Source organism: Agelaius tricolor, unplaced genomic scaffold (genome assembly GCF_023055355.1).
Source record: "Agelaius tricolor isolate 1412-34295 unplaced genomic scaffold, bAgeTri1.0.p SCAF_33, whole genome shotgun sequence".
NCBI classification, from domain to species: domain Eukaryota; kingdom Metazoa; phylum Chordata; class Aves; order Passeriformes; family Icteridae; genus Agelaius; species Agelaius tricolor.
In genome coordinates this window covers 2,305,027-2,317,679 of record NW_027269293.1, presented here as the reverse complement: position 1 = coordinate 2,317,679, position 12,653 = coordinate 2,305,027, and the positions used below count along the sequence as shown (strand labels likewise).

Below are 12,653 nucleotides of genomic sequence, written 5' to 3'. Positions count from 1 at the left end.
GACTCTGCCACGCTGAGAGCACTTTGTCTGAACCAGTGTGGAAGTTCCTGGGGCTGATCCCTTGTAGCATATGTTATAAATGGATCCTTTTATTTTTGACAGTGTTTTCTAACTACTGTCTTCTTATTACAGTACTCCAGAAAAGGAGTAATTTAATTGTGTGCATTAATTAGATCAAACACTCTGCCACCAGATCATTAGGATAAAGGAGTGTGACAGCTTCTGCTTGTTCTGTGGCCTCTACAGAGTGAGGGGACTTCAAGTCAATTATTGATAGAGAGATCCTGGTTAATTAGGTAGAAGGGAGGAGGCAGCAGGGGGAAAAGGAGCCCGAGAGAGACATCGTGTGTTGGTACCAGGTGATGACAACACAAAACCATCCCTGGGAAATGGGATCTCTCCAAGGATGCTCCTTGCTGGACTTTGAGCAGTGCTGGTCCAGAGTTGGTTTTCAATGCTTTTCCCTTGCAAGGACAGGTTGGCTTTTTTGTTTTTATCTTTATCTGCTTCTACACTCTCACAAAGTTTGTTCCTCCCTGTGCTGATTCTGACAATAACTGGGGGAATCGGTTTCCACTGGAACTTGGAGCAGGAATTCATCCATGCTTTTGTTCAAGCCCTTCCCCAGCTCCTGAGTGGCACTGCCTGTGCTGCATGTCCTGGGCTGTGATAGAGCAGACCTTGAGCAGCCCCATGGGGAACAATTTTGGGAACAGATCCAGCAGAAAAGGGACTGTTTCCTTGAGGCTGCCCTGTGGGCAGGGCCCTGAGTCATGCACAGGCCTGTGTTGGTTCCTTGTAGGAGGCAGAGTTGGGATTTAGGGGGAGATGTCAACTTCCCCGTTGGTGATTAAACAGAAAAATCCTAATTTCCAGACAAGCGCTGTGGGATTGGAAATTGGGGCTGTGGAAGGAAGGATTTTGTTCCCACCTGAGTGTTCTGTTGCTGATGGAGGAGCACTACAGGCTTGAGCTGTTTGTCATAGAGTCACAGAATGGCTTGAGTTTAAAAGGACATTAAAGCTCATCCCATTCCACCACTGCCATGGGCAGAGACACCTTCCACTATCCCAGGTTGCTCCAAGCCCCATCCAGCCTGGCCTTGGACATTTCCAGGCATCCAGGGGCAGCCACAGCTTCTCAGGGGAACCTGTGCCAGGGCCTCACCATCCTCACAGGGAAGATTTTTTTCCTGATCTCCCATCTAATCCCCCTCTCTGCCAGTGTGAAGCAATTTCCCCATGTCCTGTCACTGTGTCCTCTTCTAAAAAATCCCTCTCCATCTTTCTTGTAGGCTCCCTTCAGGTTAAAACTGCGTTTGAGCAACTCACCTAATAAAAACCTTCAGTGATTTTTTTGGTGAGAAAGGGAAAACTGTGGCAACTGGATTAAAAATATCAATGACTTTTAGTATTTAAGGGCAGTTTGCTGGCCTGCTGTGGCTGGGAGTGCAGCGCTAGTGGTGAATGGAGAACTCATCCAGGCAGAAAATGAACCCAGTTCCATGAGCAGCATCCCAGGGATCCCATTACCAGTGTGTAGAGCTGAGTGTGGGAGCAGAAGCCCTTGAGGAGGAGAACTGAGAGCTTGGGGCACCTGTAAGAGATCTGCTCCAGCCTGGGAGTCTGTTCCCTAATCTGATTGATCAACCTGAAGTGGATCAGTGACCAGGGAGGGCTGAGGAGCAGCCTGGCTGTTAATGACACCCAGCCAGGGCTGTCCTTGAGCCTCTTTGCTCCCCAGGAGCTGGTTTGGATTATCTACCACCACTGTTGTTCTCCTGACAGTGGGAGAGTTGGTGTATTCCAAATCTGATAGGAGTAGTTCACAGATTTCTTCTTTAATAAGAAAGGCTAGGAATAAATTTTGGGAGCTCTCTCTCTTCTGTTCTTGCTTTTATTGATTTTATTGATCTGAGAATATTCATACCCATCATAAATTCTGGTTTTGGGTAAATTTAGAGTATTTTAGGGTCTCTCATGGGGAGTGGAGCAGGAATTTAATGAGTTTTCAGTGTTTGGAGGTGCTAGATGGAACATGCTGGAAAGGGGCAGCAGAGTCTTCAGCCCAGATCCCACACAGGGCAGGAGTTTCTCTTCTGCCTCTTCTACCTCAGGTGGCTTCTTGGGGCAAAAGTAACTTATTTTGGGTTCAGGTTAAGAAGGCAACTGCCTGGAGGAATAACTGACCATGCTCAGGATTGTAGGGGTTCCCTGGCAGCCTCTGCTCTGTCAGGACACTCCCCCATGTCCCAGGGTCTGTTTTCCCAGGCCCCTCCAAGCCAAACTTTGCCTTCAAAAGCCCAGGGAGAGGAGAAAACAGACAACTACAACATCAGGCAGTCTGGTTCCTATTTTTTTGGCCCCAACATTAAAGCTTACAGAGATAAAAACTGGAATATGCTGCAAGGGAACAAATGCTGCAAAGTGCCAGCAGCTCTTGGCATTCTGTTGTAACTGTTTTTATCCATGTGGTTTCACAAAGCTTCTCAGCTCTCCAAGGATCCTTTTTCCTGCTACTGGAATACTCCTGTAGAGCTGGGGTTAAGCAGCAGCTGTTTCATAGAGCACACAACTGGGCTGTTTGGGACAGGGAGTGAGGAATAACCAGCTTTGGGGAAGGTGGTGGGAGCTCACTTTGAGCTGCAGAGCACCCAGGGCCCTGGGGGAATGGGCTGCAGCTCTTCTGCCAGGGAGTTCCCAACTTTCTGTGCCCACTTCAAGGTATTTCCCTGTTCTCTGTCATGCCTGTGAGATCTCCAGCTTATTTTCTGTGGAGTTCCCATCCTGGTCCAGGTCTGGTCACAGAGCTGCAGATGCTCATTTGGCAGAAGGATTTTCCTGTAGGTGCTTTCCTGTCCTGTGGGAGCTGGAGGAACATTCCCTCAGCACTTGGGAAGTGCAGCCATTCCCTCTGGGATGGGGCTGCTGCCCATCTGATGAATGTTTAACACTGAGTGTTGACCCTGGAGCTTCCTTAACTCTGCCCTCACGTATATGGTGATGGAGTACTGTGTGTGTGGGATGCAGGAAATGCTGGACAGTGTCCCAGAAAAGAGGTTTCCAGTGTTTCAGGCTCACGGGTAAGTTCTGTTCCTCTCCCCACTGTGTTCTCTTGAGTTCACTCTGCTTCAGACTGTGTTTGAAAGCAAACCTGGCTTTGTGTAGTAATTTCATATTTTACACCCATGCAAAAAAGTGAAAAGCTCTTGAAGTGGCCAGCAGGGATTGCCTTTAGATTCTGGGAAGAAAACCATCCTTCTATTGATTTTTCTGTTATTTTTGTTTTACTTCATGAGCTGCCCAAGAGCCCCCGTGCTCTTGCCTTGCCAAGGGGTGTGAGGGGGGAATCTCCTGCCTAAATGGAGGTCAAGCCATAGTTCAGCATCAGAAAAGACTTTAAAGGCCTTGGGATGGATTAGGGATTGGCAATATCCAGCATGATCTAGTAGCTGGAGTAGTTAGCTGGGATAAGCTGGAGCCCCTTTTACTCCTCAAGGAAAGAAACCTGAGAGAATTCTGGGAATAGATAACAAAAAACATTGTCAGGATCAAATCAGGGCAGAGCAGCAAATCCGTGGCAACTACATAATTTTATGGTCATATTGTCATTTTAGTTTAAGAGATCTCTGAGATTACAGACAGCCTAAGTGAAATTCAGGCACATTAATGTTATTTCTGGGTATTATGAGATGAAACATTTGCCTCTACAGCTGCCAGGCTGCGTGTGGGTTACGACGATGGCCCAGAGTCTCTGACCACAGCAAAAAGCTCCTTTCTACTGGTTAAAAGTGTTTGATATTTTTTTTCCCCCTCTCCCTCTCTCTGCAGGTACTTTTGTCAGCTTATAGATGGCTTAGAATACTTGCACAGCCAAGGGATTGTCCACAAGGATATAAAACCTGGGAACCTCCTGCTAACAACCAATGGGACACTAAAAATATCTGATTTAGGCGTAGCAGAGGTATGTGAGAAGCACAGCAAAATCAGAATGGGACATTCTAGATTGAGGTCACCTCTGTGGTGTCATTGATTTATTGTGCATTTAGGTTTTTGTTCTGTTGCTCTTGCAGAGTGCTCTGAGTGACTCTGAATATTTATTGCAATTGGCAAAGCACTTCTTTTGGTAACAGCATGAAACCTCTGCTCAGGAAACACAGGGAGAAGGAAGATGTCAATCTTGGATGAGCCCAAAAGTGGGGGGAAATGGGGATAAGCTGCATAACCTTATCCTTCTTTTTATATGGAAACTGTCTTAGGTAGGAGAGGCGCAAGACTTGTCGCCGTGGCGTGTGGCTGCTGTGGTGGCATGATCTTATCATCTGTAGATGTTCAGTAGAGGAGTTTTCCCCTTTTGTTTCCCAGGTGGAACTTTTCCAAGAGTCACAGTTTGTTTTCCTTGGAAGCCTGACACTGTTTGGTCTCTCCTGCCTCAGGCATTGCATCCGTTTGCGGAGGATGACACGTGCAGGACGAGCCAAGGGTCGCCAGCATTCCAGCCCCCAGAAATTGCCAATGGCCTTGACACCTTTTCAGGCTTTAAAGTCGACATCTGGTCTGCAGGGGTGACACTGTGAGTGCTCAGGAGCCCCCAAGAACGTCACAATTAATGACGCCCTCAGATAGCTCAGTCCCGGCCCAGCTCTGTCATCGCTGCTCTCGTGTGGTGGGGGGAGCTGAGAGGGGGGTGCTGCTCTCTCCTCTGGGTGGGTTTATGCTCCCCAAAGTACCTGTAATTCTGCACAAGGGGATCTTTGCTCTCCATGAGTGACTCTGCAGCTCCCAGAGGCACAGCCAGGGCAGTAACAGAAACCACAAGTATCTCCAGTATTTATTTTTAAGTTTTTTGTGTCCTAGACTGTGATGAAAGCAGGCTAAACTTAAAGAGGTTTTGCACATTCTACCAGATATTCCTCTTTTAGTTTCCCCTTGGCTGCTTTTTGCTTATGTAGTCAGGTAAGAACCGAATACCTGTGGTCTGCTTCTCATCCTGCTTCTCCTTCTGCCTTCACAGATACAACATCACAACGGGTCTGTACCCTTTTGAAGGGGATAATATCTATAAATTATTTGAAAACATCGGGAAAGGCGACTACACAATTCCAGAGGATTGTGGTCCTCCACTCTCAGACTTATTGAGAGGTGAGTCTTCCCAGCTGGTTCCAAAAGGGGTAACATTTATAGATGCAACAACTCCTCAGCTTGCACAGTGCCAGAGCTTCCTTCCAAGTGTCTTGTGAGGATATGGGATCCTTTTAGTCAGGGAGGTTATACTTATAGCCTTACAAGACTCTGGCAGATCTCCAGCACTGGTGTTTTCCTGAGATCCACCAATGCCCTGCACAGCTCACAGCCACTGCTGTAGAGAGTTGGTTCTTGCATTGCTTCCTGTGCTCTGAGAAGCTTTTACATCTAAAGACAAAGCCCACAAGAGGTTTATGTTTAAATTTAAATTAGGTTTAAATTTTAAATGGCATACTAGCATTGATGCAGGACAGTGAGAGCACTCTGATGCTGTGTCCAAGCTTTCCCTAATGTCACACAGGGAGTACTCAGGTCTGCTGTCCCTCCTCATCAGCCTTGCCTCTGGACTTGTCTCAAGTCCCATTTGTTTCCTTCCCCCCAAATTCAGAGCTGCAGGATATTGGAGCAGTGACAGGTTCCTAGTTTCACAGCAGGGCTGGGATAGGGCCACAACGACCAGGAGTGGCACTTTCTGGGGAGAAAGTTGTGGGGTTTTTTGTTTTTTTATTCCCATCACTTATTGCAGCAGCTTGATGTTTAGTGCTGAAGAGTCTCTACCCGTGAAAGCTGAGTCAGGCAAGGCAGTAGTTGTGCTGTGCACAGCAGGCAGCCTGGTGAGCCTCTTTGGCAGGAGCTGGGATGTGATTCCAGCCTGTGGGAGAGCCTGACCAGCATTCCCAGTGCCTCCTCTCCCTCAGAACAGCCGGGTGCAGCTGTGCTCCCCAGCCCTCAGCACAGGCTCATTCTCTCCTTTCTCTTCAGCTCTCTGTGAGCAATCAGCCCCCAGATGCAGGATGTTTGTCTTGTTTCACGTTGGTTTTCCTGTTCCTTGTGCTCTGTGGGGTTGGTGAGGGGCTGGGGGGCACTGAGTGCCTCTCTGCTGGCAGCGAGTCAGCTCTGCAGGGCTCCGGGCTGGGCGCGGGTCCCCAGGCCTCAGCGCGGGTCCCCAGGCCTCAGCGCGGGTCCCCAGGCCTCAGCGCGGGTCCCCAGGCCTCAGCGCGGGTCCCCAGGCCTCAGCGCGGGTCCCCAGGCCTCAGCGCGGGCCCCCAGGCCTCAGCGCGGGCCCCTAGGCCTCAGCGCAGGCCCCTAGGCCTCAGCGCAGGTCCCCGGGCCTCAGCGCGGGTCCCCAGGCCTCAGCGCGGGCCCCTAGGCCTCAGTGCAGGTTCCCTGGCTCGGTTCAGGGCCCCGGGGCTGGGCGCAGGTCCCTGGGGCTGGGTTCAGGGCCTCAGGCTCAGCACAGGTCCCCTGGCTCAGTTCAGAGTCCCCCGGGGCTGGGTTCAGGTCCCCTGGCTTGGTGCAGAGCCCCGGGGTCGGTGCAAGGCCCCAGCTCCTGACTGGGTGCAGGTCCCCTGGCTCGGTGCAGAGTCCCGGGCTCTGTGCAGGGACCCAGCTCCTGGCTCTGTGCAGGGACCCAGCTCCTGGCTCTGTGCAGGGACCCAGCTCCTGGCTGGGTGCAGGTCCCCGGGCTCAGTGCAGAGCCCCAGGCTCCGTGCAGGGACCCAGCTCCTGGCTCGGTGCCGGCCATGCTGGCGGCAGGTGGTGCTGTCAGTCCGAGCTCTTCCGCTGCCGCCACCGGGGCTCCCCCGGCCCCTCAGCACCGAGGAGCTGCCAGACCCCCGCAGCCCCCCTCGGAGGTTATTTTAGCTTCCCTGGCTCCGTGCCAATGATGAAATCAGTTATTTCCATGTGTTTCCAAAAGCATTAGCCAGCTTTAGCAGCTCTCCGAAGGCGTTACATAAGGCAGCGCTTCCAATGGCGCTCGGCACAGCCAGGATCCGCCTGAGCCCGACACAGAGGCTGCTCACGGCCTGATGTGCCTCACATTGGACCTGCCAGCCCCAGGGAACAGTGGCCTGAGCTCCCTGTGGCATTTGGCTTGTGGCTGCTGACTCCAAACGTGGCCTTTTAATGAGCTGGGAATTGCCCAAATGGAGCAAATGCTGCAGTCCTGTTGGTCCAGCAGCAGCTCTCCTAAAGCATCCAGCAGAACTCCTTGGAGGTTTGTGATCAGCCTCTCAGCTGCACTTAGTGCTTCCCCCAGGGAAAAGGAGCGTGGCAGATTTCTCTTTTCCTGTGCTGAGGATATTGACAGCTTAAAATCTTGTGCTTCATTAACACAATAACTCCCCTCCTAGTTCTCTTCCCACCCCTGCGTGAGAGCTGGAGCCAGAATTACCTACTCTTCCCTCTGCCTGATTTTACGTGGCAGAGCCTTGAAATCTGGTGTCCTTTGTCCATCTCTTACAGCCTGAGTCTCCTCCTGCATCCTCACTGCTGTCAGTTTGTTTGTCTGCATCCCTTCTGTGCTTCTGCACCACAGAGGTGGGAGTTGAGTGGGTTTGGCAAGGAGAGGAGCTTGCCTGGGAGGAGGTGACCAGACCCCTTTCTTTCAGGGCATAGGGAAGCCCTAAGGATCCCTTTTCCTGTCCTCTCTCCCCCCTGAGAACAGTCTTCCACCCCTCATCTTGCTGTGTACAAGCTGCTACATTGCAAAAGCTGGCATAGCCTTCTGATATTCCCCTTGCTTGCACATCTTCCAATGGTCAGCATGCCAGGTGGCCTCGAGAGGGATGAATTTTGGGGTGGAACTGCCCCAGCTCTGCCTGCTCTGGAGGCCTGAGCAGCTCCCCAGCATCTGCTGAAGGCCAGGGCTGAGCTGTGCAGCCGTGGCACCATGTAGCTATGGTGACAAACCTGGATGCTTTATTTAGTTCCTGCTTTTCCTCCAGAACATCTGCATTTCCTGGTGGGTGCCTGCTCCTCCTGCAGCAGGCTGGAGCTGAATCCATTGCCTGTGGATCAGATACTGTAGGTGGCTGTGTTTGTGTGAGCAGCACAGACACCCCCAGCTCAGCTCTGTCGCTCTGGTGCTTTTGTCTCATCTTTGTGTTGATTTGAAAGGCTCTAAAAGCCCTCACAGGGCTGCAAGTGCCTGGTCTGGGTTTGAGTGAGGCAGAATTCAGTGCAGCAAAGTGCTCATTTCCTCTGTCTGCCAGGGCTGTGCTGACCACAGGCACCACAGCCAGGCTATGAAGCAAACACAAACACACTTTGTAAGGCTTTTTTGTTCTTCTGTTGACTACTTTTGTAGTGTGTCTTTACTTTTTCTTCCCCTTGAGCTTGTTCTTATCTTTGTTCCCTTTTTCCAGAACAGCAGAGTTTAGAGGACTTAAAGCTTCAGTGGTATTTAGCTTGTAAAGAGACTCGCATGACAGTATATCCTCCAGATTAGTTGGGATGCTGCTCCTCATTTTGTCTCCCTAATCAGGGATGAAGCTTTATTTGTACTCTTCAGGGATGGAAAGAAGGGCTGGTGCTGTTTTGTGTGTGCAGTCAGGAGAGATGTGTCAGAGTAGAAGGGTTTATAAATAGTCTTAAGGTTCTTCTGGCAGCATCTGCCCATGGCTTATCAACTCCTGTGCACTTTGCTTCTGGATCAGAAAAATGCACAAGGTCAGCTTTCCTCCTCCTGGGCTAATAGACTTTTACTGGAAGAGGAAGCTCTGAGGCTGCAGCTCTGCATTAATCAGCATCTGGATTGATTTCCAGGCCCTGAGACCTGGGACATGGTGGTTGGATCCTCAGCAGTTTTTGTCACTTCCATGACCTTCCCTTGCTGGGACAGTGAGAGGATGCATCCTGGTGACAGTGGGATGCTTTAATTCTGCTGTGGCAGGGGTCCCCAGGGCTGTCTGTGCCCTTCCAGAGGCTTGGCCTAGATCACAGGCTCAAGATTTGCCTGCAGAGGGAGTTTGTGACCAGAACAGCCAGCTGAGTGCAGGGAGAGGGAGAAGGTCCTGCCTCATTTACAGATTGGCCTCACACTGCTTTTACAGTGGTTGTTAAATATTGATCCAAGTTGGAGACTGAAATGGAATCCAGGTTGAGTCTGTTAATTTTGCTGTTGGATTTCTTCCTGCTTCTCCAGTCCCACACCTGAGACTGTCCTGTGTTCTGAACTCCAGGAATTCTGCCCTGGAGCTGTGCCTGTCCAGGATCACTGAGTGTGATGAGGGGCTGGGTGGTGTGAGGAGCTCAGGGCAGATCCACGATCTCCAGTTTCTGGGTTGTCACTTGATGGGATTTTGAAAGGGTTTTGAAACTGTTGATGTGCTGCAGAGGACACGATACCCCTGTCTGGGCACGGCTGTGTGGTGTCTGTTCTTATCAGTTTAATACCTGATAATTCTCAATGAGGGGACTTCATATTTTAGGAGTCATTTCCTCATGGAAAGGGTTGTCAGGCACCCAGTGAGGTTTGGAGCCCCCATCCCTAGAGGTCTCCAAAGAACACCTGGACATGACCCTCAGGGTGACAAATTGGGGATCAGCCACAGGCTAAACTCAGTGATTCTGTGCCCCCCCTGTATGCACACAGCAAATCCTCTGGGAATACTGGGGAGCAGAGCTTACACTTGGGCCTCCTGAAGCATTCCCTGGCACAGGCTGTCCCATCCCTGCTCGCAGATAAACTCCAGGGAAGTCTTTACCCTAAATGGCCGCAAGCGGCGGCTGCTGCGGGCAGGCGCTGCAGGATGACTTGCCTGGTGAATAGAACATGATGTTTTGTCTTGCTGAAGCCTCTCTTCAGTGCAGGACTTGAGCCACAGAGCTGCCACGAGTGACTCAGAGCTGAATGTATGAATGTACATTTTCAGTGAGGACACTTTCAGATGTTGCCCCAAATGTGGTCATTTTCTCATTGAAGTAAAAATTCCTTTTGCTCGATTATTTTCCTTCTGCCTTTTTAATGGCTTCAGAGCAACAGCTCCCTGTGCTGTGGCTGTTTGTGACTACTGCTCTTTTAATCATTTACCTTCAACTTCTTCTCCTGCTTGTACCGGTTTCATCTGGTAAATGCCTTCAATTTCAAAAACACCTTGAAGTGTGGTTTTTAAATAAATCAGTGGGGGGAGTGGGTGGTGTCCTGACTTCCTGTTTCTTATGACATGAATAAGAGAACCAACCAGTACTCGTCCCCTAATCTTCATGTGAGAGCTCTTTGCAGCCCTATTTCTTAAAAAGAGAAAAAAAAAGCCAACTCATTTGGGAAGCTCAGCTGTGAAACTGTCTGATCATCTTATTAATAGGTTCTTTAATTAGGTGTGGGATGGGTTTTTTTTCCTCTGAACTTCTTTCTTTTTCTGTAATGTGAGGAGAAATTCCATCTGAACGTGAGAAAACTCCTTTGCTGCCAGGGTTGAGCTCTGGAACAAGTTGCACTTGTGGGGAGGGCGGGGGTGGGTTTTGTAGGGTTTCCATCCTCAAAGACCCTCAAAACCCAGTCCAAACAATGCAAAACTCTGAGGAATTGGGCTCTGAGGACTCCAGTGCCTTGAGCCAGGAACCTGCCCTGTGACCTGGAGAGCTCTTCCTGGATTGCTTTAACTTCCTTCATGTGATGTCATGTGGATCAGTGGTGATCCCATCTGCCTTAAAGCTCTTAATGCTGTCACTAGCATGGATAAACCTTCCCAAATTGCCAGGGCAAAGTGTATTTTGGGTCCTGGGGGTGAAATAACCTCACTCTTTCCCCACTGTACTGTCCTATCTCCCCTCTTTGCCCAAGTCCTGATCTGATGTGATATGAACAGACTGACAGGGAAGATGTTCTGGAGCAGTTTTTGGTGATTTATCTCTTCCATGACCTTTGAATTGTAGGTTCTCATCTCCAAGGCCCTTGCAGCTTCCTGCCTGTACTAGGATGTGTCTCTCCAGCTCTCACTTCCCAAGTGTCCACCCTGATATCCTGCACCTTTGTGTTCTCAGTGTGTCCTTGTCCTGGCTCTCCCCAGCACTCTGCACTCTTTGCTCCTGTCCTGACTTTCTGAATTCCTGTTTGACAGTGAGTGCTGCTTCCCAGACTTTTCCTGTTGCTGGGTTCCTCCTGTTCCAACCCATCTCCAAACCCTCCTTTTTCATGCAACCTGTTCAAGACTTCACAGTGCAGGTGCTTCAGGAGCAACAGGAGATCATCCAGTAAAAGCAAAACTCCTTGCAGTGTTCAGCCATGAGGCTTTGTTAATGTTCAGAAGGTGAATATATTCCTGGAACCTTCATTGGAGAATATCTTGGATGCTGCTGGATGAAACTCTCGGGGTTCCATTGGCTCATTTCTGAAGAATATGGCAAAATTTTCTCCTTGCCTTCTGTTGAGTTGCGAAGCTTCTGAAATGCAGTGGAGCAGAGTGGGCATCCCAGGAGGCTGTTTAAGGAATCCACCTCCCTTTCTCCCAGAGAGAATAGGCATGAGCTGCTTTTCCTGTCCCTGCTCTGCTCACCACCCACCCCAGCTACCTCAGCAGATGATCCCAGAAATCCAATCCTGGCCAGGGCACAGGGATGGGCAGCAGGATGGCTTTTTTGTTGTTGTTGTTGATTCTCCCCTGCTGCACCTCAGAATAGAATTCCACTAGACCAGAGGATCTGGGACACTGTGGACATATGCTGTGCCTGAGGCTTTGGCTCTTCCATGGAGGAGGTTTAATGGAATTATCTCTAAAATGCAAATTCTTGATGGGAGAGTTTCTTGGAGCTGTGATTGAGAGGTGGACAAGCCTCAGTCCTTGCACTGGGAGGGAGGGATGGGCTGTACCTGCAGGTGGGAAGCTGAGGAACAGACTGGAACAGGTCAGCAATGGGATTGGGATTTTATGCTGAGTTTCCTGTGGCTGGTGGAGCAAATCCGGGGAGGGAAGAGCAGAGCTTTGTGCTTCCTGGCTTTGACTCAGCTGAGAGTGTCTGTGATCACACCTGGACTTCTTTTCTTCTTTTCAGGGATGCTTGAATACGACCCAGCCAAGAGGTTCTCAATACAGCAGATAAGGCAGCACAAGTGAGTGTTCTCTCCCTGCTCCTCCCGTACCTGTGCTCCTGCTCTCACTTTCTGTTTCCTTTTGACAGCAGACACATGCAAGTCACTACATCTCCTTCCTCCAGCTCTGCTGGGGCTCTGGCAACCTCCACTTGGCTTTTTTCCTCCTATTAGAGCATCCGGTGGAGCACTGGAATTGCTAACCAGTAAATAAGGAATATGTTGGAAGTCTGTTTGTGGCATGCCTGCTTCTGGATAATTAAGGGTTCTGGATAATTTTTTCCAGAGGCCAGCAAGTACTAATGGAGCAGAACAGGAGGTCCTGAAAGCTGTGTTATTATAGTAGGACTGTTCAGTAATGTGTGTTAGTTCTGGCCAGTCTGGGGACAGAAATATCCCCTGGTATTTGCTCCATATGGAGTCAGCATGTGGAAAAGCGTTCCAGGACAATAGGAAATATTTTTTTTTTTCCTTTCTCTTTAATATCACAGTCCTCCCTCCCCCATATCCTCCCCCATTTTCCATGCCATAGTCAGGGGGGGAAATGCCCCGTTATCACTGAGGGGTTTTTTTTCAGGATCTGTTTGAACATGCAG

General features: G+C 50.0%; 1 protein-coding gene across 2 annotated transcripts in view; it reads left to right on the top strand.

Annotated features, from left to right (window-relative positions):
• The window catches only part of STK11 (serine/threonine kinase 11), a 32,441-nt gene that overhangs the window by 7,021 nt on the left and 12,767 nt on the right, over positions 1–12,653 (top strand). For both annotated transcript variants that reach the window (XM_071451733.1, XM_071451734.1), the window contains exons 3-7: positions 2,993–3,082; positions 3,831–3,963; positions 4,436–4,572; positions 5,014–5,141; positions 12,021–12,078. In XM_071451733.1, the coding sequence (XP_071307834.1) occupies positions 2,993–3,082; positions 3,831–3,963; positions 4,436–4,572; positions 5,014–5,141; positions 12,021–12,078 (546 nt within the window). The remainder of the gene's footprint in view (positions 1–2,992; positions 3,083–3,830; positions 3,964–4,435; positions 4,573–5,013; positions 5,142–12,020; positions 12,079–12,653) is intronic.